At 45.0% G+C, this 27,900-nt stretch overlaps 1 protein-coding gene across 2 annotated transcripts; it reads right to left on the minus strand.

The window, feature by feature from the left end:
- Positions 1-105: 105 nt before the first annotated feature.
- Positions 106-27,820, minus strand: timeless (timeless circadian clock). Of its 2 annotated transcripts, none has more exons than XM_055664542.1 (30): positions 27,489-27,820; positions 26,076-26,210; positions 25,388-25,541; positions 22,837-22,951; positions 22,070-22,132; positions 21,753-21,854; positions 19,950-20,105; positions 18,543-18,676; positions 18,271-18,358; positions 17,934-18,110; positions 17,069-17,286; positions 15,918-16,021; positions 15,451-15,620; positions 14,648-14,773; positions 13,683-13,834; positions 12,863-12,960; positions 12,655-12,775; positions 11,311-11,512; positions 9,385-9,530; positions 8,852-8,940; positions 7,733-7,856; positions 7,179-7,261; positions 6,269-6,411; positions 5,148-5,370; positions 4,323-4,391; positions 3,711-3,829; positions 2,681-2,876; positions 2,348-2,426; positions 1,451-1,530; positions 106-466 (listed from the first exon to the last, which is right to left on the minus strand). In XM_055664542.1, the coding sequence occupies exons 2-30, from the start codon at positions 26,164-26,166 to the stop codon at positions 312-314; spliced, it is 3,777 nt and encodes a 1,258-aa protein (XP_055520517.1). In that variant the 5' UTR covers positions 26,167-26,210; positions 27,489-27,820; the 3' UTR covers positions 106-311. The 2 variants fall into 2 exon arrangements, with proteins under 2 accessions (XP_055520517.1, XP_055520516.1); XM_055664541.1 differs by having other exon boundaries at positions 26,076-26,559.
- Positions 27,821-27,900: the final 80 nt, after the last annotated feature.

The raw sequence follows: 27,900 nt of genomic DNA on the forward strand, positions 1-27,900 counted from the left end.
TTGTGTTTTGTTTCAGACTAACGTACGCATCCAGCACATGACAAGTTATAATGTTTAAAACTACCGTACTCTTTATCAGGTTCACCAAAACAATCAGTTATGAAAAACTTTGCATATGTTTCTTTTATTCACATTAAACAACATTACTATTAAAGATAGTGACTGCAAACAAGAATGGTTTCAGATAAAATGTGTAATTGTAACACTTCATTACATGAAGAACGTTAGTATCTGCTGATGACAGCAACTCCTTGGTTACAAGTTGCATTGTGTTGGACCCAGTGTTCAAAATCATTTCAAGAGACTGACGTTCAAAGTTGATCAATGTCATCATCATCATCATCATCATCGTCATCTTCAATTGCCCGCCGACACCTTTTGATCACCCTGTGGGCAGTGTCCGAGTCAGACGTCTCAGAGTTAGGTTCAGAGCCTTCCGTTGCCTCCACGTTTGGTGTGTCTTCAACTGAAAGTTCACATTCAAAATTCACTACAACTGTGGGCTTAGTAACAATTCCCCTCCACGTTTTAAATGCATCCTCGCCAATGCCAAAAGGCAAAAATAACATGGATGCCTGAAATCTGAATTACAACAAGAAAACGCTGGAAATACTCAGCAGGTCATTGACCTGTAGTGTTCACTGTTTCTCCCTCCACAGTTGCTGCCTGACCTACCGAGTGTTTCCAGCATTTTCAGTTATGGAGAATACTAATATGCAAGCACAGCTTGAGATTAAGGAGGAGGAAGTATTGGGGCTTTTGAAAAGCAATAAGGTGGATAAATCATCAGGATGATTGAATTTATCCTAGGTTATTGAGAGACAAGAGAGGAGATCGGAGGAGCCTTAACGAAGATCTCTGCGTCTTCTCTAGCTGCAGGTGAGGTCCTGGAGGACTGGAGAGCAGCTAATGTTGTCCCTTTATTTAAGGGAAGTAGAGAGAATTGAGGGAAATATAACTTGGTGAGCTTCACATCAGTGGTAGGGAAGCTATTGGAGAGGATTCTTCAGGATAGGATATATTCCCATTTGGAAGAGAATGGATTAATTATGGACAATCAGCATGGCTTTGTACTTGACAGCACGTCTCACTAACTTGATGGAGTTTTTTGAGGAGGTGACAAAGGTGATGGATGAGGGTAGGGCGGTGGATGGTGTCTACATGGATTTTAGTAAAGCATTTGATAGAGTCCCCCATGGTAGGCTGATCCAGAAGATTAAGATGCATGGGATTACCAGTTATCAGAACTGGCTTACTGATAGAAGACAGAGGGCTAAGGTGGAAGGAGTGTGGGGGGTTTGCCAATGTAAGGGCTGGTCAAATGCAAGGGGAACATATACAATTAATGACACGATCGTTAACAGCACTGATGTACAGAGGGATCGGGGGTTAGGGGTCCAAGTCCATAACTCCCTGACGCTGTCAACACAAGTAGAAAACTAAATCTTACCTCTGTCCTCCATGTCATCGTCACTGTCAAACACACGACTTCGCTTCAGCATTTGTTTGTGTTTGGTCTTCTCATTGTTACTGAAATAGTAAAACATGATCTGGTTTGAATGCACACAGTAGAAGCACAGATCATCAGTTGTCAGGAATGAGGGCCTGAGCTCTAGGGAGAGGTTGGGCAGGCTTGGAGCACAGGAGGATGAGGGGTGATCTTATAGAGGTGTATAAGGTATCGAAGGGAACAGATAGGGTTTATGCGCAGCCTTTTACCTAGAGGATGGGAATTGAGAACCAGAGGACATTGGTTTAAGGTGAGAGGGAAAAGTTTTAATAGGAAACTGAGGGGCAACTTTTTTTATACAGTGACCGGTGGGTGTATGGAACGAGCTGCCAGAGGAGGTAGTTGAGCCAGATACTATCACAACATTTAAAATAAATTTGGACAGGTACATGAATAGGAGGGTTATGGGCCAAACATGAACAGATGGGACTAGTGTAGATGGGACATGTTGGTCAGTGTGGGCATGTTGGACCGAAGAGCCCATTACTGTGCTGTTTGACTGCAGATGCCGAAATCTGGAACAAAAAACTGAACATTGGGAGAACTCAGTGGGACATTCCCCATGTCAAAATTGTTTTGTGGGCTTGGTGCCACTTCAATGCGGCCTGAAATCAACTGATTGAAAATGTTCCCCAAAGTCCTTTGAATTCTTTAAGCGAGCAGAATGAAGAAGCTTTTCATCAGCCAGAGATGAAGGAGCTTGGAGCATGATCTATTTGCTCGTTTACTGCCTGACTTCCCCTCTTTCCTCAGTGGTGTCCAGCGTGAATTCTTCCCACAACACCGGACACTGCCCATCGGCTTCAGAGCACTGGAGTTTACCCACTCATCACTTGCCTTTTGGTGTCGTCGTCTGATCCAGAGGGAGACTCTGGAGCATCTCTGCCTCTCACTTCAGGCTTAGCATCACCACCTGCTAAATATAAATAAAATATCAACATCACTTGGTGTTTGTATCCGTAAATGACTCCCCTCCTTTAGCTTCAACCTGCACTCTATAATCACAACCTAACGGTGTTGGAAGCAGTTCCCCAGCAGTGTAAGTGGTGAATGGACACCTACAAAACACAGCAAGCTGCAGCATGATGACAATGAACAAGATACTAAAGAGCCAGCAATGAAAGCACAGGACCACAAGCTATGACTGTTCTGACAGATTTTGACTCATACCTTTGGTGGCTGCAGCATGCCTCTCCCTGGCCATGATAAGAGCCCGCAAGGCCTCAGACTTGTGACCTGCACTAACGCTGATGTTGCTGTCCTGGGCCGTCCCTCCTTCCCCATCACCATCCTGCAGGGCGATAACTGAAGCAATCTTACGCAACTGCACGCCACTCAGATTGGCAGAAATTCGCCAAAAAGATTCCTGTAAGAAATGTTAAAAACTGCAATTGTAGAAATGATTGTAGAGGAGCGAGGAACAAAAGGGAAGTCGTAAAGGAAACTCGATTGCCACCGGATCCAGGAACAGCTTCTTCCTCGCTGTTATCAGAGTACTGAATGTTCTCTCGTCAGCTAGAGGTTCGTCCTCATCTCCCAACCTACCTCATTGCAGACCTTGTACTATATTCTGCACTCTGGTGTTTATCTCTGTTGTACCTGTGTGTGGTGTGATTGTACTCACATAGTTTGCTTCATTGATTTGATAGCACACAAACAGGAGCTTTTCACTGTACCTCGGTACATTTGACAAGAATAAACCAAATACCAACTATTATATGTTTACCCCAACCCTACCTTTTCAACGTATTCCTTTATTCATTTCACATACATCTGTCCAGTCACATCTCTTTTCAATCCATGCCTTTGAATCCCCAGTCTGAAGCATGAGCCCACATCTTCATCATTCTGGGCCACTGTGTCGCCCATACCTGCCAGTGCTTATTATGGGTTAGACACATCACCCAGATGAGTAGTTACAGAGCTGTACAGCACGGAAACAGATCCTCCCGCCCATCCACGCCATCTTGGCATATTGGGACACTCCCATGTTCTCGCCATTTGGTTCATAGCCCTCTAAACCCTTCCTATCCATATATTTATTGAAATATCTTTTTAAAGTCATAATTGCATCTGCTTCAATAACTTCCTCAGGTGTAAGATGTCCACACTGCAGACGTGCACAAATGTCTATCCAGACACAGCGAGCCTTGTTTGGTTCATTGACCATCTTCATTTAGCTCTAGATTTCCTAATTTACCTGTTCATCAGCAGGTGGTCGGATTCCGACTTTCTTCAGAAGCTTCTGGAACACCTCGTTGTCCATGGCATCTTCGTTTTCCTCAGAGAAGGGTACGAGCGGCACAGCGATCAAGGTCCCTGCAAGCGGTGAAACACAGGGAGACAATACTGGCACAACATGTTACTGGAAAAAAGAGCAAGTGCTTGCAGGCAGGCAGGCAGGCAGGAGCAAGCTAAAGTAAGAGGGCCTATGTGAGATGTGAGGTCTTGTGGATGTTTGGATGCTGTGGGTCACTCAAAGCTCATCGCTGCCTCTACTTCCTTGGAGGTTTAAGGAGATTTGGTGTGCCGATGAATTTCTACAAGTGCATGGTAGAGAGCATATGGACTGGTTGATTCACGGGAATTTTAAAACTGTGCTACTGTAGAAATGCAAGTTGTTCTTTGTCTCTGTGCATGTTGGTCTGAAATCTGCCACCATAAACACTGACAGTGCACTCGGCTGGGTTACGATGGGTGTAATAGGTAACTGCCAGTTTAACACCGCTTGCTTCAGCTTAGGCAGTGACCTACAATTCCCTGGGAATTAAGCTACAGGCTATAAAGAATTGTAAATAAGAGAGGCACTGACCATCATCTTCTCGTTTGTCCGCCGTTCTGTTCAGGCAATTTTGCAGCCACAAAAGAGGACCTCTCAGACCTGCATTGCAAAAGTGAAAGAGATCATTTAAAAATAATTCAGCTCGCATTATCCACGTCACTGAAATCTATGCAGATTGAAAGTTTCGGCTCCACATTAAACCAGTTTCATAAACGAAATGCTCCCCAACATGTGATATTGGGGAGGGGAGGGAAGCAACAGGATTGGCAGGCAACAATGTGCCGGGACTTTTCAGCAATAGTGGTATCCCAATAAGCACGTCGAATTTCTTCAATAAAAATATTGTAGATTCAGTGCCATATCATTCTATTAAACTGCAGTCAAAGAGCTACGACAAGCTTGAGTGCCTATTAGCTGAGGTGTACCAATGCCCACTTGGATGAAGAATGTCCTCGCATTGAAATCAAACACAGATCCCACTATACATGTGTTTAAGAAGGAACTGCAAATGCTGGAAAATTGAAGGTAGAAAAAAGTGCTGGAGAAATTCAGCGGGTGCAGCAGCATCTATGGAGCGAAGGAAATAGGCAACGTTTCGGGCTGAAACCCAAAAGGGTTTCGGCCCGAAACGTTGCCTATTTTCTTCGCTCCATAGATGCTGCTGCACCCGCTGAGTTTCTCCAGCATTTTTGTGTAACACGTCCCTTACTTTCTCCATCCTTTCCACAATCTCACTCTGAGATTAGTTTTGCACGTCAAATAAAACCACATTGCCACCCTGTTCCATTTTACAAGATGACGTGAATATTTTTCCCCAAAACATTTGCACGAAAACAATGGACGTTTGAACTGAACCTTGCTGTTGAAGCTGGCAGCACAGGAGTGGAATTGCTGGGTCAGGCTCCCTCATGCCAATCTGGCCTTTTGTGGCATATCTTGGTGTGGATTTGGCACTGTCCTCTGCCCTCTCATCTACACTGCCGTCATCTTCGTCCAGCTCGTCCTCATCCTCATCCTCATCCTCTGACGGCCCCTGGCTCGGACCAGACCCCATGTCATCAGCAGAATCCTCTTCCTCCTGAAAGAACAATTTACAGACAGAAACGTTTAGAACTCAGGGGGGGGTGGGGGAAGTCAGCTGCCTTTCAGATACTTTTCTGCCTCCTCCTCCCCCCACCCCCCCACCAAACACCAAGGCAAACACAGAAGCAGAAGGGTTTCGGCCTGAAACGTTGCCTATTTTCTTTGCTCCATAGATGCTGCTGCACCCACTGAGTTTCTCCAGCACTTTTGTCTACCACAGAAGCAGCAAAATTCCACCAGACAGAATAACCACAAACTCAATGATCTATTTAAAAAAACATTTAAAGTGTTGAACTTGGAAACAAACACAGAGAAAACAATCCAAGTCTGTTCAACCTCTCCCTGGAAATGAGGAGCAGAGTGGGCCACTACGTTATTTGAACCAACTCCAGCATTGATTGTGATCATGGTTAATCAACTGGATCCAGTCCCCTCTTCTAGCATGGACCCTATGATCACTTTAGCCTTTAGACCAATAGTTAACTCCTTTGTGGATACAATAGACAATAGGTGCAGGAGGAGGCCATTCGGCCCTTCGAGCCAGCACCGCCATTCAATGTGATCATGGCTGATCATCCCCAACCAGTACCCCGTTCCTGCCTTCTCCCCATATCCCCTGACTCCGCTATCTTTAAGAGCCCTATCTAGCTCTCTCTTGAAAGCATCCAGAGAACCTGCCTCCACCGCCCTCTGAGGCAGAGAATTCCACAGACTCACAACTCTCTGTGTGGAAAAGTGTTTCCTCGTCTCCATTCTAAATGGCCGACCCCTTATTCTTAATGATAAACATTTAATGATTTGGCTTCAGCTGCCTTCTATGATGGACAATTCCATGTTGAACAGCCTCCGGGAGAAGAGATTTCTCCCTGACCTCTGTAGCACCACGAGAGTACCTGGCGTTCTCCTTTAGCAAGCTTTCTCCTCTTCTTGTACAGTTCCTTTCTGTCGGAAACGAGGCCCATGCTGATCAACTTATCAATGATTCTTGCTCGGGTCCGCTTGTAGGTTATTTTTTTCATGATATCACCAAGGACATCTTAGGATCAAAACAAATAACTTTCATCAATTGCATTGGTCCCAGGTTGCAATAGACAAACAATTGGCTGGATAATGAAGGATCCACTTTAAAAAAGTAACCAAGTCATTCGGGCTTGGTCTCTGTTTTGCATTAATTAACACCTTTCAACATTAGAATCTTATTAATTAGCCATCCCGGAGAAAGATTGGTAGTGGGGAAGGGAAATGGTTCCTGCTCCTCACAAGTCAACACTTTCCAGGGAATCACAAGCAAACAAATGGAGACACAGAAACTGCAGATGCTGAGATCTTGAGCAAAATACAGAGGAGGAGAAGGAGCAACTCAGCGGGTCAGGCAGTATCTGCGGAGGGAATGGACCCTTCTTCGGGCTGATTGGAGTAGGGGGGAGAAAGTTGGAATAGGGAGCTGGGGCAGGACAAAGTCTGGCAAGTGATAGGTGGTTATAGGTGGATAAAGGTGAGGGTGGTTTGAAAGGCAGATGGGCAGAATAAGGGTAGAGGTGAAACAGAGACAAAAAGGAGTCAGATAAGGAGAGGAGTGAAATGTAAAGCTGGAGGGAGGGGTGCAGGTGGAAGTGGACAGGGAGGATAAAACTCAGGGATGGGAGATGAGTGTACTGAGGAGGGGGAAGAGCAGGGTGATTGGGAGGGCTAGGTGAGATTGAGAGGCAGTGGGAGAGATGGGAGGGCATGGGAAAGAGAGAGGGGGAAGGGGAGCGAGCAAATTAATTCCAGCTAACCATAGTCAAAGCAAAAACAAGGTACCATCAGATGCTCTGAACTCCACAAACAATGTCTCCAGTTCCATTTCCTGCTCCTCTCTCCAGAGCACGATCTTAGTTCCCTTCCTGAAAAACAACAAAAACAAAGGAATCTCACTAGTGACACAGTAACTAGACATCACCCACACCTTGGCTATAAATGCTTTGTCTGTTATTATCCCCAAATAGGCAGACTGAAGAAAGTGTTGATGGTCACAGGGGTGATAAAGTAAAGCCTTCCATCAGAGCCACACATCCCTGGCCATTCACATTGCACACTCACAGACCCAGAGTAAATGTACTGTAACATTGCCCATGTGATCAAGAGGTTGACACCGCAACTTGCTGCCATTTGACACATCATCCAGTCTGGTCCTACATATTCCACGGCAGGAAAGGATGCAGCACCAGCAATGACCTGACTTCTTCATGATGCTCCAATTAACAAATAAACAACAAAGCGTCATACTGAGGGAAAGGGAAGCTACCAAAAGCCAAAACTCATCCCTTGACCAAATTACACCAGGTTTACAGCTTCCATGTCACACAAGTACTTACTTGACACGTTTGAGGTCTTTTATACTGTCCACCAGGTTCAGCTGAACAAGTTTCACAGCAATCTGCTTTCTGGTCCTTGTCTCATTTTTAATGTGTTCCATGATGTTGTCAATGACATCTTTACCTGGAAACGGGAAGACTGCAATGCAATACGGCACCAGACCTGCTTTCCCCACTTTCACCAACATCGACAACTTGGCATTGTAAATCCCACATATGAGAACATACAACAGTACAGCACAGAAGCAGGCCCTTCGGCCCACAATGTCTGTGCCGAACATGATGCCAAGACCAACACTTATCTGCCTGCACGTGATCCATATCCCACCATTCCCCGCATATCCACGTGCCTCTCCTAAAGTCCCTTAAACACGTCTGCCTCCTCCACCCCCACCCCCGGCAGTACATCCCAGGCACCCACCACCCTCTGTGTAAAAAAACCTGCCCCGCACATCTCCTTTTATCTTTGCCCTTCTCCCCATAAAAGATTACTTGGAGGGGAAACATTTACAGGGAAATGGTGAAAGAGCAGGGATTGGAAATAGTTGGATTGCTATCAAAGAACTACACAAATATTTCCCTTCACACACTGACATTTCATGGCTGCGGTTTGAAAGGGAGCATCAAGCTCCTTTTAGGAAGGAGATGAGAGTGGGGGGGAGGGGGAAGGGGGGAGGAGGGGGAAGGGGGCAGAGAGAGGGAAGGGGGCAGAGAGGGGAGAGAGAGAGGTGGGAGGAGGAGGAGGAGGAGGAGAGGGGGCTGAGAGGGGGGGGAGGGGGGGGAGAGGGGGGCGGAGAGGGGGAGAGAGGGGGCGGAGAGGGGGAGGGGAGGGGGGAGAGGAGGGGGGGGGAAGGGGGGCAGAGAGGGGGAGGGGGGGGGGCTGAGAGAGGGGGGGGGGGAGGAGGAGGGGAGGAGGAGGGGGGCGGAGAGGGGGGCGGAGAGGGGGGGGGCGGAGAGGGGGAGGGGGAAGAGAGGGGGGAGGGGGGGGAGAGGGAGAGGGGAGGGGGGAGGAGGGGGAGGGAGAGGAGGAAGGAGGGCGGAGAGGGGGAGGGGGGAAGAGAGTTAACAGTACATTTGATTTAGGGCATATTCAGAAATAACCCCAAACAGAACACATACCTCCATCTTCCTCTTTGAACTGTAGGTACAATGTTTCAAGCTCCTGCTCTTCCTCTGGTGACCAACTTGGAATCCTATGATTTGGCCCACTGTAAAAACCCATGAAACATTCATGACCACATACGCTATTGTTACACCATCTTCCACTCTATTAGCAGAAGCATTGCACCATTGGGTTGGTCAGCACGCACAAAACTGAAGCAGTGATAGTAAACATTCCTTGAATGACAGATCGGGGAAGTGAGTGCGGTGGGGATGGGGCAGAGAAGGAGATGAGATAGATCAGCCGCATTCATATTGAATATTGGGGCAGGCTTGAGTGGACTACTGCTGCTCCTATATTCTTGTGTTCAAACAAGTCACATTTCAGGTCCACACAGGCTATGATAGGGTTCAGACATCCATCATTACTATCAAAGCAGCAGCAACACGCAGGATCAATGTCTTCAGAATGATTGTTTTAATCAGCTGCAGTTTCGCACATACAATACAAAGTCCCACAATCTCCCAAGCTTCTTGTTCAAAGCACTTGCCTTTCCTTGTCTGTCCTGTAACCCTCTGTCATTTCTCGAATGTTTGCAATATTTTTCCAGAACAGCAACTCCACAAAGGCCTTGCTGTTGCTGGCAGCTAAAGTGAAGAATCGGCTTAAGACATATTTGGAGAACTTCACCAGCTCCTGTTGTGAAAACAGAACAGAGATTAAAATACGAAACAAGCATCGAGCTGCTGCAATCGATGAAAGAACCAAATGGGCTGCAAGGCCATGACTGGGCGGCACAGCTGTTACAGCGCCAGAGACCCGGGTTCCATCCTGACCTCAGGTGCTGTCTGTGTGGAGTTTGCACATTATCCCTGTGACCGTGTGAGTTTCCACCTGGTGCTCCGGTTTCCTCCCACGTCCCATAGACGTGCGGGTTTGTAGGTTAATTGCCCCCGAGTGTGTAGGGAGTGGATGAAAGTGGGATAACATAGAACTAGTGAACAAGTGATTGATGGTTGGTGTGGACTCGGTGGGCCGAAGGGTTTGTTTCTGCGCTGTATCTCTAAACTATAATTCTGGATGAAGCTGGCAGTACTGAGAGCGGGGGCCAAGAGTCAGGTCTAAAGATAACTGGGAATTGCAGGTCTGTGAATGCCAGGTAAGTGGAGGAGCAGGCTTTGGTGGGGCGCGTGAGTCAAGTGAAGAAAGCCCATGGTGGAGGCAATTACACTTCTCTGTGCAAGAGCCACTAAATTACAAAGCATGCTAGACTGATGCAAGAGAAATATCATTAGTTTGGGATGATTAACAACCCAGACAAATTGTTACATTGACTTCATTTCAATAAACCAGTACAGTACAGAGAGCACGCAGAACCACAAGTGAATGCCCGGAAAACAAATTCACTGTGTTGTGAAAGACTGATACCAACATCTAATACAAAGTTTATTTGTTTGGCAACAGACTCTCATACAAACTTACAACACTTGGTCCGTCCCTCGCTTTCCATGCCTTGGTCATTCGAGAACTTGCCTCAATCATTCTGAAATATTGAGTCTCTGCCTCAGGCGGTGCGTCTCAGATTCCAACCACCCTCTGGAGGGGGTCACCAAACCCTCAATTCTTGTCTAATGGGGCTGTCCCACTGTACGAGCTAATTCAAGAGCTCTCCCGAGTTTAAAAAAAAATCAAACTAGTGGAAGCACGTAGAATGTACGTTGTGGGTACGTCGGAGCTGCAGGACGTCTCTTAGCGGCTCGTAACGCTAACGGCAGGTACTCGGGAAACGCGGTAAGCTCGGGAAGACTCGTGAAGATTTTTCAACATTTTGAAAAATATCCACGAGAGCCCAGAGTACCTACGAGCGGCCATTACCGTAAATCTCCGAGTTCGAATCAGAGGAAACTCGGGAGAAATCTTGAATTAGCTCGTACAGTGGGACAGCCCCGTAACTCTCCTACCTCTCACCTTAAACCTATGCCTTCTGATTATGGCCACATTGCTGAGGGGAAAGGTGTCCTACCATCCACACTATCTATGCCCTTCATATTTCTGTACACCTGTATCAGGATGCCACCAGCCTTCTCTGCACCCGCCCTAGTGAATCACATCCCTCCCAAGGTGTTGTGGCCAGACCTGTACACAGTACTCCACCTGTGGCCCAGCCAACGTTTTATACACCACCACCCTGCTCCATGTTCTATGTAGCAGCTAGCTAAGCAACTTGATCTACCTCTGCTGCTGCCTTCAGCGATCCATGGACACCTACTCCAAGCTCCTGAATATTTCCTCAGCTGCGTGTGTGTCCTAGCTTTGTTACACCCATCAAAGATGAATCTTCACAATTTTCAGGATTAAATTCCATCTGCCATTTTTCTGCCCATCTTACCAATATCCATCTCCTCTTTCTCAACAACAGTAGCAAATATCGTGTCATCTGCAAAGTGACCTGTTCCATGACCATGTTGCAACCTACCTGGTATGCACCAGCAGCCGGGTCCTCCAGAATGTGACTGAATACGTGGAATACTGAAAGTTGATAAAGAAGGGTGTCCATTTTCAAGTTGTATGCTACACGATAGAGCATCTTTACGATGCAATGGTTGGTGTGAGCATCGTTCTGCCGGTAGTCCTTCAGCAGGAGAACATAGGGCTTCACAACACCCGCATTAGCAAACCTAAACCAAACAGATGGAAGGATGGCCAGGAAAAGAACAGTGAGTGAATTGTACGCAGGCTTTACTATTCTTCTCAAAAATAAGCTAGCCTTAGTAAATACTCGCACTTGGGGCAGCATCTTTGGTGAGAGAAACACGTTGATAACCTGTCATTAGAACTAGCCATCGACCTAAAACGTCAACTCTGCTTCCCCCTCCACAGATACTGCCATTCCCTGCTCCGTATTTTTCTCACCTTCTTTTATTTCCAGTATTTATGGTGCTTTGTTTTTGAAGACTGTCCTTAAAGTCCAGCTGTGATTCCGAGCCTACTTGTCGATAGGTATTGAGCTGTGGGTCTTTCGCCAGTCAGAAAAGTGCATTGGGACTGACAACGCTTTAACTTTAGTTTAGTTTAGAGATACAGCGTGGAAACAGTGTTTAAGAAGGAACTGCAGATGCTGGAAAATCGAAGGTAGACAAAAGTGCTGGAGAAACTCAGTGGGTGCAGCAGCATCTATGGAGCGAAGGAAATAGGCGACGTTTCGGGCCGAAACCCTTCCGGGTTTCAGCCCGAAACGTCGCCTATTTCCTTCAGGGTTTCAGCCCGAAACGTTGCCTATTTCCTTCGCTCCATAGATGCTGCTGCACCCGCTGAGTTTCTCCAGCATTTTTGTGTACCAGCGTGGAAACAGGCCCTTTGGCCCATCGAGTCCATGCTGATCGCACTAATTCTATGTTATTCCACTTTCTCATCCCTACACGCTAGGGGGCAATTTACAGAGGGCCAATTAACCTGCAAAAACCTGCACGTTTTTGGGATGTGAGAGGAAACCTGAGCACCCGCAGAAAACCCACACGGTCGCAGGGAGAACGTGCAAACTCCACACTGACAGCACCGAAGGTCAGGTCTTTGGCGCTGTGAGGCAGCGACTCTACCAGCTGCGCCACTGTGCCGCCCTTGGCACACAAACAGCTAATGGGCAGAGGCCTTTACTTCAAACAGTTCAACCCAATTCACATCAGTGCCCCAAAAGTGAAGGTGTACACTGCTGTAATTTGCTGTACACTGTGGCAGTCCATTGCAAATGCTTCAGGTAAATGTGCAAAAGAGAGGTAAATAATCTTTAATTTGGAAAACAATCATTCTTAAAACCTTTTACCTTTTCAGATAATCAAAAAGATTAAATTCGCTTTCTGTCACTCTCACAGATTCTGTTTCTTCCTCTTCTATTTCTTCATCTCGAAATTCTTCTGTCTCTTCAACTTCAACAGCCGGTTGTCCTGTGGAATGAACACAGAGCGCTGGATTCAAATACAGCTCCAAGACAATGTTGAAAAGAGTGAAACGATGGCAGCTCAAACACTTACTTGGTAAATTGGCAAACAGTATTTGTTTGAGCAATTCTGACTCTTCCGTAAGCAATATGTTGGAAGACCCAAAAACATCGTCTTCAGGCCACACTTCCCTGTGGAAATAAGCACGAGATGAACAATCAATGTACAGTGCCCTTAAGGATCTCACCAGACATCTGAGGCCCGAATCACACGGTCAAATTAGTGATATGGGCAATTTGAATTGGGAATCAGATTGCTCAAACTCATTTTACACACATGCCACATACAGCCATCTGACTAGAGTCCAACCAAAATCTCGTACAAGAAATAAATAAATAAGCCCTGCTGTAGTAACATCATCCAAGCACCAACGCCTTTTTCTTAATGTTCTTCATATTAATATAACTCTCACAGCAATTCGTGCCATAATGTGGTATTAATCATATTAGACAACTCCCTAACTCTCCAACCTCTGCAATTCTCTTCCACATCTCCAGTTTAAACTCACTCCACCACTGATGGCTGTGCCTTCAGCATCTTAGACACTAGGCTGAGCAATTCTTTCTCCAAACCTCCTTTAAGACTTTCTTTAAAACAATCTGACTTTTGCTCACTTGCCCCTAAAATCTCATGAATTGCCAGCAACAGATGATTTAACTGCACCAAGGGTGTTATTATACTAGGAGCAGATCCTGCACCTATTTCCTTGGCTGGGGCATCGGGTCAGGTGATTAAAAATACCTAAATACCTCACGAGTATTCGTAAGACAAAAGAAACCACACTTGGGAGGTCAATATAACATCAAGCATCATTTCATAACAAGCCAGAGCTTCAAAGGCCACAAATAGTTACCGTGCTGCTCGGAGAAGCATGAGGGCCTCTGCAGTTTTACTGGCTAGCATCGCATCCTGTATACGAATCATCGCTTCAGCCCTCTGCTCCTCCACAGGGATTTCTGAAGCAGCATCAAATGGAACCAGATCCTCCGGTAGAAGCTCTTGACCCTGGAAAGCAAACGTCAGCTCAGGAAGTCAAGGACTCAGACACAGTTGTCGATGTGGGGGGGAGGAGGAGGATAAGTACAGCTTCAGTTGTGGAGACATTTACTCCAATCATACAGGATCCTAACTCCATGGTCAATAACCTTCAATGTCCCCCCCCCCCCCCCCCCCACATGATTCAGTGCCAGTCCAAAGGCAAATCTGTGCCGGTGCTTCTGTGCAGAATTAAGGGAGTGTGAGAATGTCGCCTTTCAGATGGGACACGAGTATAAGGAAGAAAACCAATGCCTGCAACATCATTTCCCAGTACAGATTGAACCTTTCAGGGCAGAAAGCCAATTTTAAGAAGCATTAATTTTGGAATTATGAGTGGAGAAAGATTGCAACTCTGGCAATGAGGAGCGGAAAATCCTGGAAAGACCGCTTTTCAGGGCTCCTGCAAACGAACGCCCCGCGCGGCTTGGAATGGCCGCGGGACTCTGCGAGCGCCCCGCCGGGGGCTCTAACACCAAGACCCGTTTTTTTTTGTTTGCGACCTCGCACCATCCGGCATGGCTTTAATGGCCGCGGGACAATCGCCATCGCCAGCCGGGGGGGACTTCTCTGTCATTGGGGGGGGGAGGATGGGGGGGGGAGAGTGCAGTGGAGAGATAAATTTTTTTTGGCCTTCCATCACACTGTGATGGATGTTGATGTAAAATGTAAATTGTTGTGTTTACGGTCATGGAAAGAACTATTCTTCAGCAACACTGATCATTACGAATACCGGAAACTATTTCAAAGTGACCCGAGCTTCCCCTTCTATCAGGCACATACCTCTGCACATCTGCCAAGTCGCTCCAATGCCGCTTTCCAGATTTCCTCCAGTTCTTCCTGGGATTTATCTGATGAGGCAGATGCAGACTGCTTTGATTTACGTTTCTTCTTTTTCAGTTTCTTTCTCTATTTGAACAAGCGGGGAAATCTTGAAACGCCAGCAGCACAAGACACCAAAGTCATATATTTACAATGCCTTCCCGGCCTTGCCCCGATCTATCAAGTTCAAGTTCAAGTTGACATTTATTGTCACATACACCAATTGGTACAGTGATATTTGCATTACCATACAGCCATATGAATATAATAAGAACACCATACACAATAGAATTTTACATAAACATCCACCTCCTCCAGTCCCCAGGTCTCTGCACTCCTCCAATTCTGACCTCTCAGTCCTTCTATCACTTTGTTATTGGTTGCTACGCCTTCAGGACGTTCCCTCCCTACCCCTCCCCTTCTCTCTCTCCTCATTCAGCTGCAAGACCCTGTGATCCAGAAAACCCTCCATCCCTACACCTTCCCCCCCCCCTCTCTCTCCTCCTTCAGTTGCCCGGACCCTGTGATCCAGAAATCCCTCCCTGCACCTACACACACCTCTCTCTCCTCTTTTAAGATGCTTGCCAACATCCAGCCCTAATAGCTGGCAAGCTGGCTGCCATATGCTTGTACCCCACCAGCACCTGAATCTTTGTGAAAAGAACAAAAACCTAGCTTGCTCGGAAGTCGAGCCTCGATTTTTGTTGTTGAAACTGATGGCTGTAATATAGAAGCACAAGGTGTAACTTGGACACAAACATTACCTGCACAAAAAGATTTGTTTTGCCTTTACAGAATTTCTCAATCATCCGGATGAAAAGGTGAGTGGTTTCAACGAGATCTTTCAAAAATGACTTGGGCTGCTTGCTTGCATCAAACTTCCGGAATAGCATCAAGAACAACTCCCGGAACTCCATAACATAGAAGATATTACCTGAAAAGGCAAAAGTAGCAATGTCTAATCACAAGAAGCATGTGATGGCAGACATGCACAGATTCCAACAGCGGCGTCATTAACACTCTTCAAAGGAAACTCTCACTACAAAGTGGAAGATGATGATAGATCAAGACTGGGACTGAAGACAGGCGGAGGAGCTGGTCTGCCAACAAATGCCCATTTCAAAAGCATACAAGGTCGGGGAACAAAAAGATGATTGCTTTTTTGCAGGTTTTCATGTCACTTGCATTTACATTTAGTCTGCTTTCTTCCTTATTTCATTAAAAATCTTACATTTGATAACTCTGGCACTCTCTCGCAGATTTCCATCTTTGGAGTGGTCTATTTCATTCAGGGTGCTGAGCAGCTCTTGGTAAGCTTTCAGGGCTAGATGCATTCTGAAAGAGAAGTCTTGTTTTAGCTGCTGTACAACATGTCATTGTTTTCTTATTGGTTATTAGACAACATGCAATTAATAGAAGGCGATGATACAGTCAGGAAAAACGTGTACTGTTGAGCTAAAATAATAAGCTGACTATCCCAGTCAGTACACAAAATTGTACAAAATCCACACAAAATTCCTTCAAACTGAGCTAGAGAACCAAGTAGACAATACATTCAATCACAGTGGTGCAGCGGGTAGAGCTGCTGCCTCACAGCACCACATGACCTGGGTTCAATCCTGACCTCAGGTGCTGTCTGTACCGAGTTTTTTACATTCTCCCTGAGATCGCGTGGTTTCCTCCCACATCCCAAAGACGTGCGTTGTAAGTTAATTGGCCTCCAGTGTAGAGGGAATGGGTGCAAAAATAGGGTAAGATAGAACTAGTGTGAATGGGTGATCAATGATTGGCGTGGAATCAGTGGGCTGAAGGGCCTGTTTCCATGCTATATCTTTCAATCAGTCCAGTCGATGCTGAATTAAACAACTTTAAGACAATGCAGACAGAAGGCAGTGCAGATGCTGGTTTACAAAAAAAGACACAAGGTGCTGAAGTAACTCAGTGGGCCAGGCAGCGTCTCTGAAGAACATGGATAGGTGGCGTTTTAGTCTGAAGAAGGATCCTGATCCTTCGCCTGTTCATGCTCCCTCAAGATGCTGCCTGACCCGCTGAGTTACTCCAGCACTTCATGTCACCATCCAGATAACACTCAGAGGTCAGCAAGTCCACAGAACAATCCTAGTTTAAGAGAGAAAATCAGTGAGTGCCCACTTGGTACTGCACGAGAGATCAGAAAGCATCTGTTGGACTGCAACTCAGGAACATTTAATGAAATGGGAATAAAATCAGGGAAGTAAATGAAACACATGTGATAAATACATGTCAAGTGGAATCCAAAGAGAGCATAATATATCCGACAACGCATCAATCCTCAACCAAGAGCAATAGAAATAAATTGGTTAACCCATGACTTCACCCTGTGTAATAATTAGCTAGCCGTACCGTCTTGACCAAGAACTGGCTGCTGCCTTGTCTGTCAGCATCATCTCGTAGTAGTTGGTGACATTACGCTCCACAAAGTGAAACACTCGAATGCTGACCGTCTCTGATACCAGCTCAGGGCGGAACCTGTACACCCTGTTGAACTTCATGAAGAAGGGCATGGCCCACAGGTAGTACGTCTCGTCGTGCTGCTGTGCTTTCTCGCGTATCAGGTTGTCCTAGAAATGAAACAAGCAAACATTTATACATAGAGCTTGGAAACAACTTGCCCACGCCAACCAACATGCCCCATCTACATTAGTCCCACCTGCCTGTGTCACAGAAGTGCCAAGATCTCACTCATAATAATGGGCAGCACGGTGGCGCAGCGTTAAGAGTTGCTGCCTTACAGTGCCTGCAGCACAAGCAGACCCGGGTTCGATCCCAACTACGGGTGCTGTCTGTATGGAGTTTGTACGTTCTCCCTGTGACCTGTGTCTCTGATATCTTCGGTTTCCTTCCAAACTCCAAAGATGTACAGGTTTGTAGATTAATTGGCTTGGTAATGTTAAAAAGTCATCCCTAGTGCGTGTAGGATAGTGTTAATGTGCAGGGATCGCTGGTCGGCGCGGACTCGGTGGGCCAAAGGGCCTGTTTCAACGCTGTATCTCCAAACTAAACTAAATAAGGTGGACTCCCATCTCACACATTTTAAATGGATCCAAAAGTCAGTTGCTGCTAGGAATGCAGCTTTGGGTCACAAGGTTTTCACGGCATTTTGCTTCATTATTTAAAACTGGAATTAAAGCTTATTTGGTTTTCAAACAAATTGAGATACCAGCTGGTCAGGTTTATGTTTAATTTTTCACCCACCTCACAAACGTACCTTTACCACATACATCAATCTGTTATAGCAGTTCTCCAAGAAATCCACACAAAATTCCTTCAGGAACAACCTCACATTGAGAGCAGAACGTCGCTTGCTCTCCATCTCTACTGCTGCTTGATTCCTCTTTCTAACTTTGCCCACCTGCTTGCCACAATCGTGGGTGTAATTTTTAAACTGAAAAAAATAATAGAAATAAAAACTAAATTGCTTTAATCGCCGGAATCTTCTGTAAAGACGCCATTTAAGTTGCTGTTGTTAGATCCATCTGAACTAATGGGTTCAGCTGCTAAATGCAATGATAGCAAAGAGCACAAATATACCGGTTTGTACTCACTTTGTGGACTCCCATATGACTAACAACATCCCTATCTGCAATTGACTTCAAACCTTGTATGAGATATGTCCCTCCAAAACGCGAGTGCCTAAAATAAATAAAGCAGGCATTCATCAAAAGAAATGACATTGAAATAAAACCTGCCACTTTAAAAATAATGCAGAATGAAGATGATAGCAAGAAACGAGAAAACCCAAATGCCCTCCAGTCAAGTGTAGCCGCTACTCTGGGCAAAGACCTTCCCCACCGCGCTGTAACCTTTCATTTCTCACCTGCTCCCCCTTTCAAAGGTTCTTTTCTTCTTTGCAGCCAGCTCTCTCTGCATTAAGATCTCAAGCTCTCTGGACTCAGTCTCTTTCTCCTGTTTAGTTTTTATTTGCCCTGTACTGGCAAGTTGTTCGGGGTTCTGTTGGACAAGTTTCAAAATAATAAATCAATTCACATTTCTCCCACTCGGTTTGTTAAAACAGAGCTGTTTTTGTTCAGCGTGTGCATCGTGACTGTTGTGTCAGTAGCCAAGGCAAGATCTGCCAATGGGTACTGCCTAACTCAAGGTAGATCGTCACGGTGGCACAGCGGTAGAGTTGCTGCCTCACTGCGCCAGAGACCCGGGTTTCATCCTGACCACAGGTACTGTCTGTATGGAGTTTCTACGTTCTCCCTGGGACTGCGTGGGCTTTCTGCGGGTGCTCCCACACTCTAAAGATTTTTTTTTGCATTTCTAATAATAGAATATTAGAAGTAATTGTACAAGAATAAAGCAATCGGCATAATAATTATACAATTTTCGTACTTTTTAACATTTTATAAACTGATAAATGAATCGGGGGAAAAAACAGTAAAAAGGAAAGAATGAAGAAAAAGAAGGATACCAAAAAGAGAGAGGAAAAGACCCCTGAACTGCCAAAAAAGTGAGAGAAAAAAAAAAGAGAAAAGAAAAAAAGAGATATGTCCCACTATCCTTCCCCCCCCCCCCCCCCCCCCCCCCGCTCTCACCCAACCCAAGCCTCGGTTTTAATTTGTATTCGACCATTCTATTGTTGAAGAAATTCAGTGAAAGGAGACCATGTTTTGGAAAATTGGTCTGATTTATCAGCCAAAACAAACCTTATTTTTTCTAAATGTAATGTCTCGGTCATTTCTGTGATCCACATCTTCACTGTGGGAACTGTTTTTTTCCAGAATTTGAGTATAAGTTTTTTCGCAGTTATTAAGCCGTAGTCAAGGAAACATCTTTGGAATGTCGTTAACTTAGAGCAGTCCTCTGACATTCCTAAAATTATTAGTTTTGCATCTGACTCCAGTTGAATTTTGAGTGTTTTAGAGATGATGTTGAATATTCCCATCCAGATATTTTGTATCTCCCACACTCTAAAGATGTACAGGTTTGTAGGTTGATTGGCTTTGGTGTAAATGTAAATTGTCCTCAGTGTGCTAGATAATGCCAGTATACAGGGTGAACCTTACGGATAGAGGCAATGAAACCACAGCTCACCCGCAGCCTCCAATTCCCATCACAACACTACACAGTGAATGGGAGGATTAAGGGTTCAAAAGCATGGGCCGCCATTTCATTGCAGATTAGTATGATGGAGCTTAACTGTAGTAAACTCCTCGCCAATCCAAAACTGTAGTAAACTCCTCGCCACACCCTGGCCCAGACGTGATCCGGCACGAACCTGATTTCTGAACATGAGGGATATGATCTCCAGGATGTGCATGGCCCATTGTTGCTCTTCCTGGGAAGCAGCGAGGAACTTAATCAGATCACCCATCCCACTCATGTGCATGGCCCACAACACCTTATCGTGCACGCTGGCATCATCATCAATGTTCTGCATGAAAAGAACATTGGACATGCTTAAAATTACTGAAAAAAATTCAACACACAAAAGAAAACCAAATCAAGGTGGTTTGGTTTCAACAAACTTGTTTGCCAAGTTGGTTCAAACAATAGGTCAGCTCCGCCAACTTTGAGCGAGTTGCTCCCAATATTCTTGATGATCTGTGCATTGACCATCCTGAGCATCACGGCGCAGTATGTGTGACATCCAGGTTAAGGTAGTTTGAACCTAGGACTAGGAACGTGCTGCCAGAGGAGGTGGTTGGGGCAGCTCAACGTTTAACGTATCCCAATGTTTAAGAAACAATTAAGACAGGTACATGGATAGGATGGGTTTCAAGATTCAAGATTCAATTTATTTGTCATTTGGACCCCTTGAGGTCCAAACGAAATGACGTTTCTGCAGCCATACATTACAAACAAATAGACCCAAGACACAACATAATTTACATAAACATCCATCACGTGGCTGTGATGGAAGGCCAAAAAAACTTATCTCTCCACTGCACTCTCCCCCCCCCCGATGTCAGAGTCAAAGAGAAGACAAACGCGGGCAGATGGGACTAGGGCAGACGGGACATGTTGGTTGGTGTGGGCAAGTTGGGTCGAAGGGCCTTTTCCACCCTGTGACTCTATGACGCGTTACACAAGGAAAATATCATAATTCCCATTTGTGTTCCTCAGACCTTTTGTTTCTGCATAATCAGATCACTGGATTACAAGTATTCACTGCAGATAGCAGCATAAATCAATTGACAATACCAAAATGTATTTGTTATCAGCAACCTTCCAACTGGCGTAGCAGTAGAGTTGCTGCCAAACAGCGCTAGAGACCCAGGTCGATCCTGACTACGGGTGCTTGTTTGTACGGAGTTTGTAAGTTCTCCCCGTGACCACGTGTGTTTTCTCCGAGATCTTGTTTCCTCCTACACTGCAAAGATGTGCAGGCTTGTAGGTTAATTGGCCTGGCATAAATGTTAAATTGTCGATAGTGTGTGTAGGATAGTGTTAATGTGCGGGGATTTCTAGTCGGCGCGGACTCGGTGTGCCAAAAGGGCCTGTTTCCACGCTGTATCTCTAAACTAAACTGAAACTATTTGACGTGTAGGAAAGAACTGCAGATGCTGGTTTAAATCAAAGGTAGACACAAAATGCTGGAGTAACTCAGCAGGACAGCATCGAGTCGAGACCCTTCTTCAGACTGATGTCAGGGAGTGGGCAGGACAGAGATAGAATGTAGTCGGAGACATTAAGACTGGTGGGAGAATTGGGAAGTTCCCTTCCGAGTTCTCCCACCAGTCTTAGTGTCTCTGACTACATTCTATCTCTGTCCCGCCCACTCCCCTGACATCAGTCTGAAGAAGGGTCTCGACCCGAAATGTAACCCATTCCTTCTCTCCAGAGATGCTGCTTGTCCCACTGAGTTAAACTATTTTACAGTCATTTTAATACCACTGCACCCAGCAGCCTTCAAAAGATGAGCACTAGTTAAATATCCTAGTTCCGCTATGAAAGTTAAACTGAGTACCTTTTCCATTAATGACAATATATACAGTACTAATGGGAGTGAATATGACATTAAAAAATAATGCAAAGAATCTTGAAGCTATACAGTAGAACTATTTTTTTCATAACAAACCTTCTCTTCCTCGGGGTCAGAGGGCACATGTAGAATATTCCGGAGCAGTAACAAGATCCTTTCAATCAGTAGGTTATCCTCCTCCTGCCTCTGCTCCCAGTCCTGTGACAGAAACGTCATTAAGTGAACCGTAAAAAAAACCTTGCAAGCAAACATAATCCTTGTCCCAGTAACACAACAGCAATGCTCGATCACAGGGCACCAGGTTCAAACCGTTAAACTAAACCGTTTAAAATTATTTCTTGTTTAAGGCAATTGTTTAAGTTAATGAACTATCATATCATTTCTCTTTTGAACAAATCTAAATTTTCACTTACTAGTTGCAGGAGATCATAGAGTTTTTCACTAAGAATTCCAAACACCTTTTCATTTGCAAAAGCCTAAAATGTAAAGACAGTTGTTTAGTGACTAAAGGGCCTGTCCCACTTTCCCGGGCTGCTCTCAAATTCTCCCGAGTTTTCCCCTTGATTCAAACTTGACGAATGTTCGTAGCGGGTCCGTAGATATTTCGTAGCGGCTCGTTATGTCAGCCCTAGGTACACGGGGCATCAGGTAAGTCGGGACGTTTTTTCCAGCACGACAAAAAATGTCCATGAGTAAAAAGATAGTCGGGAGGAGAAAAATGTCAACATTTAATGCCCCGAGTACCTATGGCTGACATAACGAACCACTACGATATATCTATGGACTCCTACGGACCCGTTACGAACATTCTCCGAGTTTGAATCAAGGGGAAAACTCGGGAGAATATGTGAGCAGCTCGGGAAAGTGGGACAGGCCCTTAATGGATATTAGCTCTGCTTAAAAATGCACTTTTTAAAAGTTCAATCTACAAATCATTCCAGTGGATGACATTAATTATTTTTAAACCATAAAAAAAAATTACATTGAATTAAATTTCTAATGTTATACACTTGCCCATACTAACTCACCATCCTCTTCCAACCCAGCGCCCACACTGGCTCCCAGTCCCTCTGTACTCGCCTCCCCTCCACCCTTTTAGACTGGGTGATCTAGCCCTCTGCCTCATCACTTGTTGTGAAGCCAACTGCGGACTGAAGATCAGCTTCCTTTGTTCACTCGCCTCTTTGTATCCCTGCAGATATGAATCCACTTGCAGAAAGTGGTGCCTGGCGGTAGGGTTGGCAGGAACTTTCCCAAAACACAGAAGTGCCGGCTGTGTTAGATTTACCAACAACCTAGATGAATAGGAGCAACATATCATGCATCAGACTACATTGCAAATGAAAAACAATGACAACAATTGTAACATATCATGAGAACCTGCATGCATGCAGCAGCTACAAACAAGTTAAAGGCCGTATAGTCGCCTTGAAGTTGCATGAACCTCAAATCCTGATGATCTTTAGCTCACTCCATCAATCACTGCAAGGCCACTCTGACTGATGGAGGAGGATGAAGAGACGCGGAATATTTGCAACCTTATCCCCCTCCGTCTATTCCTAGTTCTCAGCCTTGATATTAACACCCACCTGGCGAGAGTTTATATTACTAGCTTGCCCAGAAAACCTTACACGCCACAGCTTCAACCCTCTTCCACCTCTGCCCACCCTCTTCCTTCCTCTACATTTTCTATCATTTTTAAGGAACAATGCAGCCTATTGATTTATCAAATTCTAATTTAGAAATATACAACGAGAATTTAAGAAAATAGAAAATGCGTTTGGCCACAACAGGTTACTTGCTTATCTACCTAAAGCAAAAATGGCTCTTTCAGTGAAATTCAAAAACTGCAATGAAATGCTGAAAATATATGAACATAGACCATGTTGTTCTTTGTGCCGGCCCCACTCTCAACATGATCTTGGCTCATTATCCACTTCAGTCCCGTCCCTGCCTTTTCCCCATGTCCCTTGATCCCTTCACACTAAGAAACACATCTACATCCTTGTTGAAAATATTTTGTGACTTGGTCTGAAGAAGAGTCCCGACCCAAAATTATAGACCTGTTAGTTTGATTTCAGTGGTGGGCAAATTAATGGAAAAGATACTTAGAGATAATATATATAAGCATCTGGATAAACAGGGTCTGATTAGGAACAGTCAACATGGATTTGTGCCTGGAAGGTCATGTTTGACTAATCTTCTTGAATTTTTTGAAGAGGTTACTAGGGAAATTGACGAGGGTAAAGCAGTGGATGTTGTCTATATGGACTTTAGTAAGGCCTTTGACAAGGTTCCTTCCTCATGGAAGGTTGGTTAAGAAGGTTCAAGTGTTGGGTATAAATGCAGGAGTAGCAAGATGGATTCAACAGTGGCTGAATGGGAGACGCCAGAGGGTAATGGTGGATGGCTGTTTGTCGGGTTGGAGGCAGGTGACTAGTGGGGTGCCTCAGGGATCTATGTTGGGTCCTTTGTTGTTTGTCATGTACATCAATGATCTGGATGAAGGTGTGGTAAATTGGATTAGTAAGTATGCAGATGATACCAAGATTGGGGGTGTTGTGGATAATGAAGAGGATTTCCAAAGTCTACAGAGTGATTTAGGCCATTTGGAAGAATGGGCTGAAAAATGGCAGATGGAGTTTAATGCTGATAAATGTGAGGTGCTACACCTTGGCAGGACAAATCAAAATAGGACGTACATGGTAAATGGTAGGGAATTGAAGAATGCAGTTGAACAGAGGGATCTGGGAATAACCGTGCATAGTTCCTTGAAGGTGGAATCTCATATAGACGGTGGGGGAAGGAATGCAGAGAGAACAAAAACACGTTGTACAAAAGAGGGTGGTAAAGAAAGCTTTTGGTATGCTAGCCTTTATAAATCAGAGCATTGAGTATAGAAGCTGGGATGTAATCTTAAAATAGTACAAGGCATTGGTGAGACCAAATCTGGAGTATGGTGTACAATTTTGGTCGCCCAATTATAGGAAGGATGTCAACAAAATAGAGAGAGTACAGAGGAGATTTACTAGAATGTTGCCTGGGTTTCAACAACTAAGTTACAGAGAAAGGTTGAATAAGTTAGGTCTTTATTCTCTGGAGCGCAGAAGGTTAAGGGGGGACTTGATAGAGGTCTTTAAAATGATGAGAGGGATAGACAGAGTTGATGTGGACAAGCTTTTCCCTTTGAGAATAGGGAAGATTCAAACAAGAGGACATGACTTCAGAATTAAGGGACAAAAGTTTAGGGGTAACATGAGGGGGAACTTCTTTACTCAGAGAGTGGTAGCAGTGTGGAATGAGCTTCCAGTGGAAGTGGTGGAGGCAGGTATCGTTGGTATCATTTAAAAATAAATTGGATAGGCATATGGATGAGAAGGGAATGGAGGGTTATGGTATGAGTGCAGGCAGGTGGGGCTACGGGAAAATAATTGTTCGGCAAGGACTTGTAGGGCCGAGATGGCCTGTTTCCGTGCTGTAATTGTTATATGGTTGTTACATGGTTAAAATGTCACCTATTCATGTTCTCCAGAGATGCTGCCTGACCCGCTGAGTTACTACAGCACTTTGTACCTGTCCACGTTCTCCACCTTCCCAATTCATCACCATTCAGATAATGATATGTCTTTCTAAATAATTTCTGTAATACAAATTAGTTGTATCCCCACACCTACCGCCCCAGCTTTATATGCACTTTACAGACTATGATCTGTTTCTAATTTGGTACAAACCTAATAACTGCTTCATAAAGCATTTTCTCCTGAGGGTACTGTGCGATAATAGGCAACAAATCTTTCTGCAGAATCTGTGTAGCTCCCAGCTGCTGCCGAATGTCTCTCGTCTCATCCTCGTGTCTTAGGTACCTGATAAGGTCCTTGATGCTTTCTGCAAAACAAAAATGAATCATTGTCACATTTATTCTCCCAGAGAATAATCAAACCCGGGTCTCCGGCCCTGTATTTGCTGTAAGGCAGCAAATCTACCGCTGCGCTACCGTGCTGCCCAGTGTTTATAGACATTGTGCTGCTGCTGTAAGTAAAGGGCCTGTCCCACTTACGCGACCATTACAGGCGACTGCCGGCACCCGTCATAGGTCGCCGAAATGTTCAACATGTTGAAAATTCAGCAGCAACCGGAAAGACGCTACGACTCTTTGGAGACCTATCACGACCATAGGACCTCTCACGACCATACAGGCTGAGAGGTCTCCTATGGTCGTAAGAGGTCTCCAAAGAGTCGTAGCATCTTTCTGGTCGTCGCTGAATTTTCAACATGTTGAACATTTCAGCTACCTATGACAGGTACCGGCAGTCACCTGTAAAGGTCGCGTAAGTGGGACAGGCCATTAAGAATTTCATTGTTCTGTTTTGGTACATATGACAATAAAACACTTTTGACTCTCTCTTGACTCTTACTCACCTAAACAATCAGGCTCTTTGTGATAGTTGTCTCCTTCCAAGTAGCCCATGGCACTGCACGTTGCTAACAGTTCACAGTTCATCGTGCTCATATTGACACTGTGCACTCTTCAGAGCAGCAGAGGGCAGGTGCAACCTGGAATAACTTAAAATCAGGGTGGGGGGAGAAGCGGGTGAAATTTCTTGGGGAAATTGGGGGAAGGAATGCAGAGAGAACAAAAACACGTTGTACAAAAGAGCACTGTGCAACACAGCCAGGGGAAGAGAAGGAAATGCAAGGGCAAAATCTGAATGTTTTCACACTCCTGCAAATTCAACTTTTAAGTTAGCCAAAACTTAGTGGTTGGGGAGGGACACACACAATATAATGTACTCTTGGTGAAATGAATTCTTAGCATCGACAACACACAGTTGCTCCCCAGATATCTTTGTTCAGTCCTGACAGCATTCAGAAATGTCTTGAGGCGTTCTTAGCTGTAATCAGCCTGTGGAGTAAACAGAGATTTAATATCCCAAAACAAAAGCAATCACGACCACAGAAGAGGGGACAATACGCTGCCGCCATCAATCTCTATCCACACACGACTTCAACCCCAGGCCAGGTTCAATTCCTTCCTTCCCCCCCCCCCATACATCTGGCAGTTGCACTGTGTGGACAGTGACAGGACAAGTAGTTTTATACAAATTATCAAAAGACCCCACTTCCTCTGACATTGGGCCGGCTGTAGGACCCCGGTTGTTCACAAGTTATACGGATGAGTTGGATGAAGTGGCACAACTGGTGGAGTGGCTGCCTCATGGTGCCAGAGACCCAGGTACAATCTTGACCTCGTGCGCTGTCGGTGTGGAGTTTGTGGGTTAATTCTGTCATTTGTCCCGAATGTGTAGGGAGTGGATGAGAAACTGGGATAACAGCATAGAACTAGTGTGAACGGGTGACCATGGGCTCGGTGGGCCGAAGGGCCTCTTTCCATGCTGTATCTTAAACTAAAAACAAGGAATCGCCATCAGCAGTTCCTTATTTCTAATTCACCTTTGATGCTTCCAATTTTAATTACTTTTAAGAATCTTAACACCAAGATGCTGTTGGGAGCCCCATTAACCATAATATTTCAACAAAAATGTGTTGATGTAACAAAATAAAACTAATTACATATAAGAACAGAGAAACACTTTCAAGAACTTTTAATTAAAATATAATTCATCTAAAGTGTCTGCATCTTTGAAAACATTCAATTTCATGCCGGCCTCAGCAGGAAAACTAAGCCACCGGTTTAAGGAAAGGGAGCTAAACATATAGAATAAGATTACTATAGAATAAGAATGTATTTTAAATAATAATCATTATTTTCCTCAGACTATTTGTGTGTGTGGTAAATAAAACAAGATGTCATGTCGCGATTTATAAACTCACCTGGTCTGTTGGTCTCAAACACCTTTAAATGTTTAAGCGATAATTATCTTTTCCGTGAATCTTTGAGAAGGTTTTAATTGAAACTTTATATTTGAGCAGCGAGTCGGGCGCCGGCGAGAGACGTCATTTTTCCCGCCATGAGCTGGGCCGCGGGACGCGCGCGCGGGGAGGGGAGGGAAGGACCGGCTTAGACAATGAAAACACACACTCACAAATATCCCCCGAGCAAAGACAACCCGGTCATCCAACCCACCCAACAATATGTTCCTCCCACCGGTTTACCGAATAACGTCCCATATTAGTTTAAAAAGGACATCAATTTATCGGGTCTCCCCCCCCCCCGGAGTATTAAAGCAGTCCAGCCGCGCGCTGACAATATAGATCACTCCTGCTAAATGCATTGGGCTGACGT

This window comes from Leucoraja erinacea, chromosome 40 (assembly GCF_028641065.1).
Source record: "Leucoraja erinacea ecotype New England chromosome 40, Leri_hhj_1, whole genome shotgun sequence".
Lineage (NCBI taxonomy): Eukaryota > Metazoa > Chordata > Chondrichthyes > Rajiformes > Rajidae > Leucoraja > Leucoraja erinaceus.

Excerpts from the sequence above, each read along its gene's own strand:
- timeless (XM_055664542.1), bottom strand. The coding sequence starts at position 26,166 with ATGAGCACGATGAACTGTGAACTGTTAGCAACGTGCAGTGCCATGGGC. Across the intron at positions 17,287-17,933 it reads GATTGATGTATGTGGTAAAG|GACAACCTGATACGCGAGAA; the intron begins GTACGTTTGTGA and ends TTTCATTTCTAG. Across the intron at positions 16,022-17,068 it reads GCCAGTTCTTGGTCAAGACG|AATGCATCTAGCCCTGAAAG; the intron begins GTACGGCTAGCT and ends CTTCTCTTTCAG.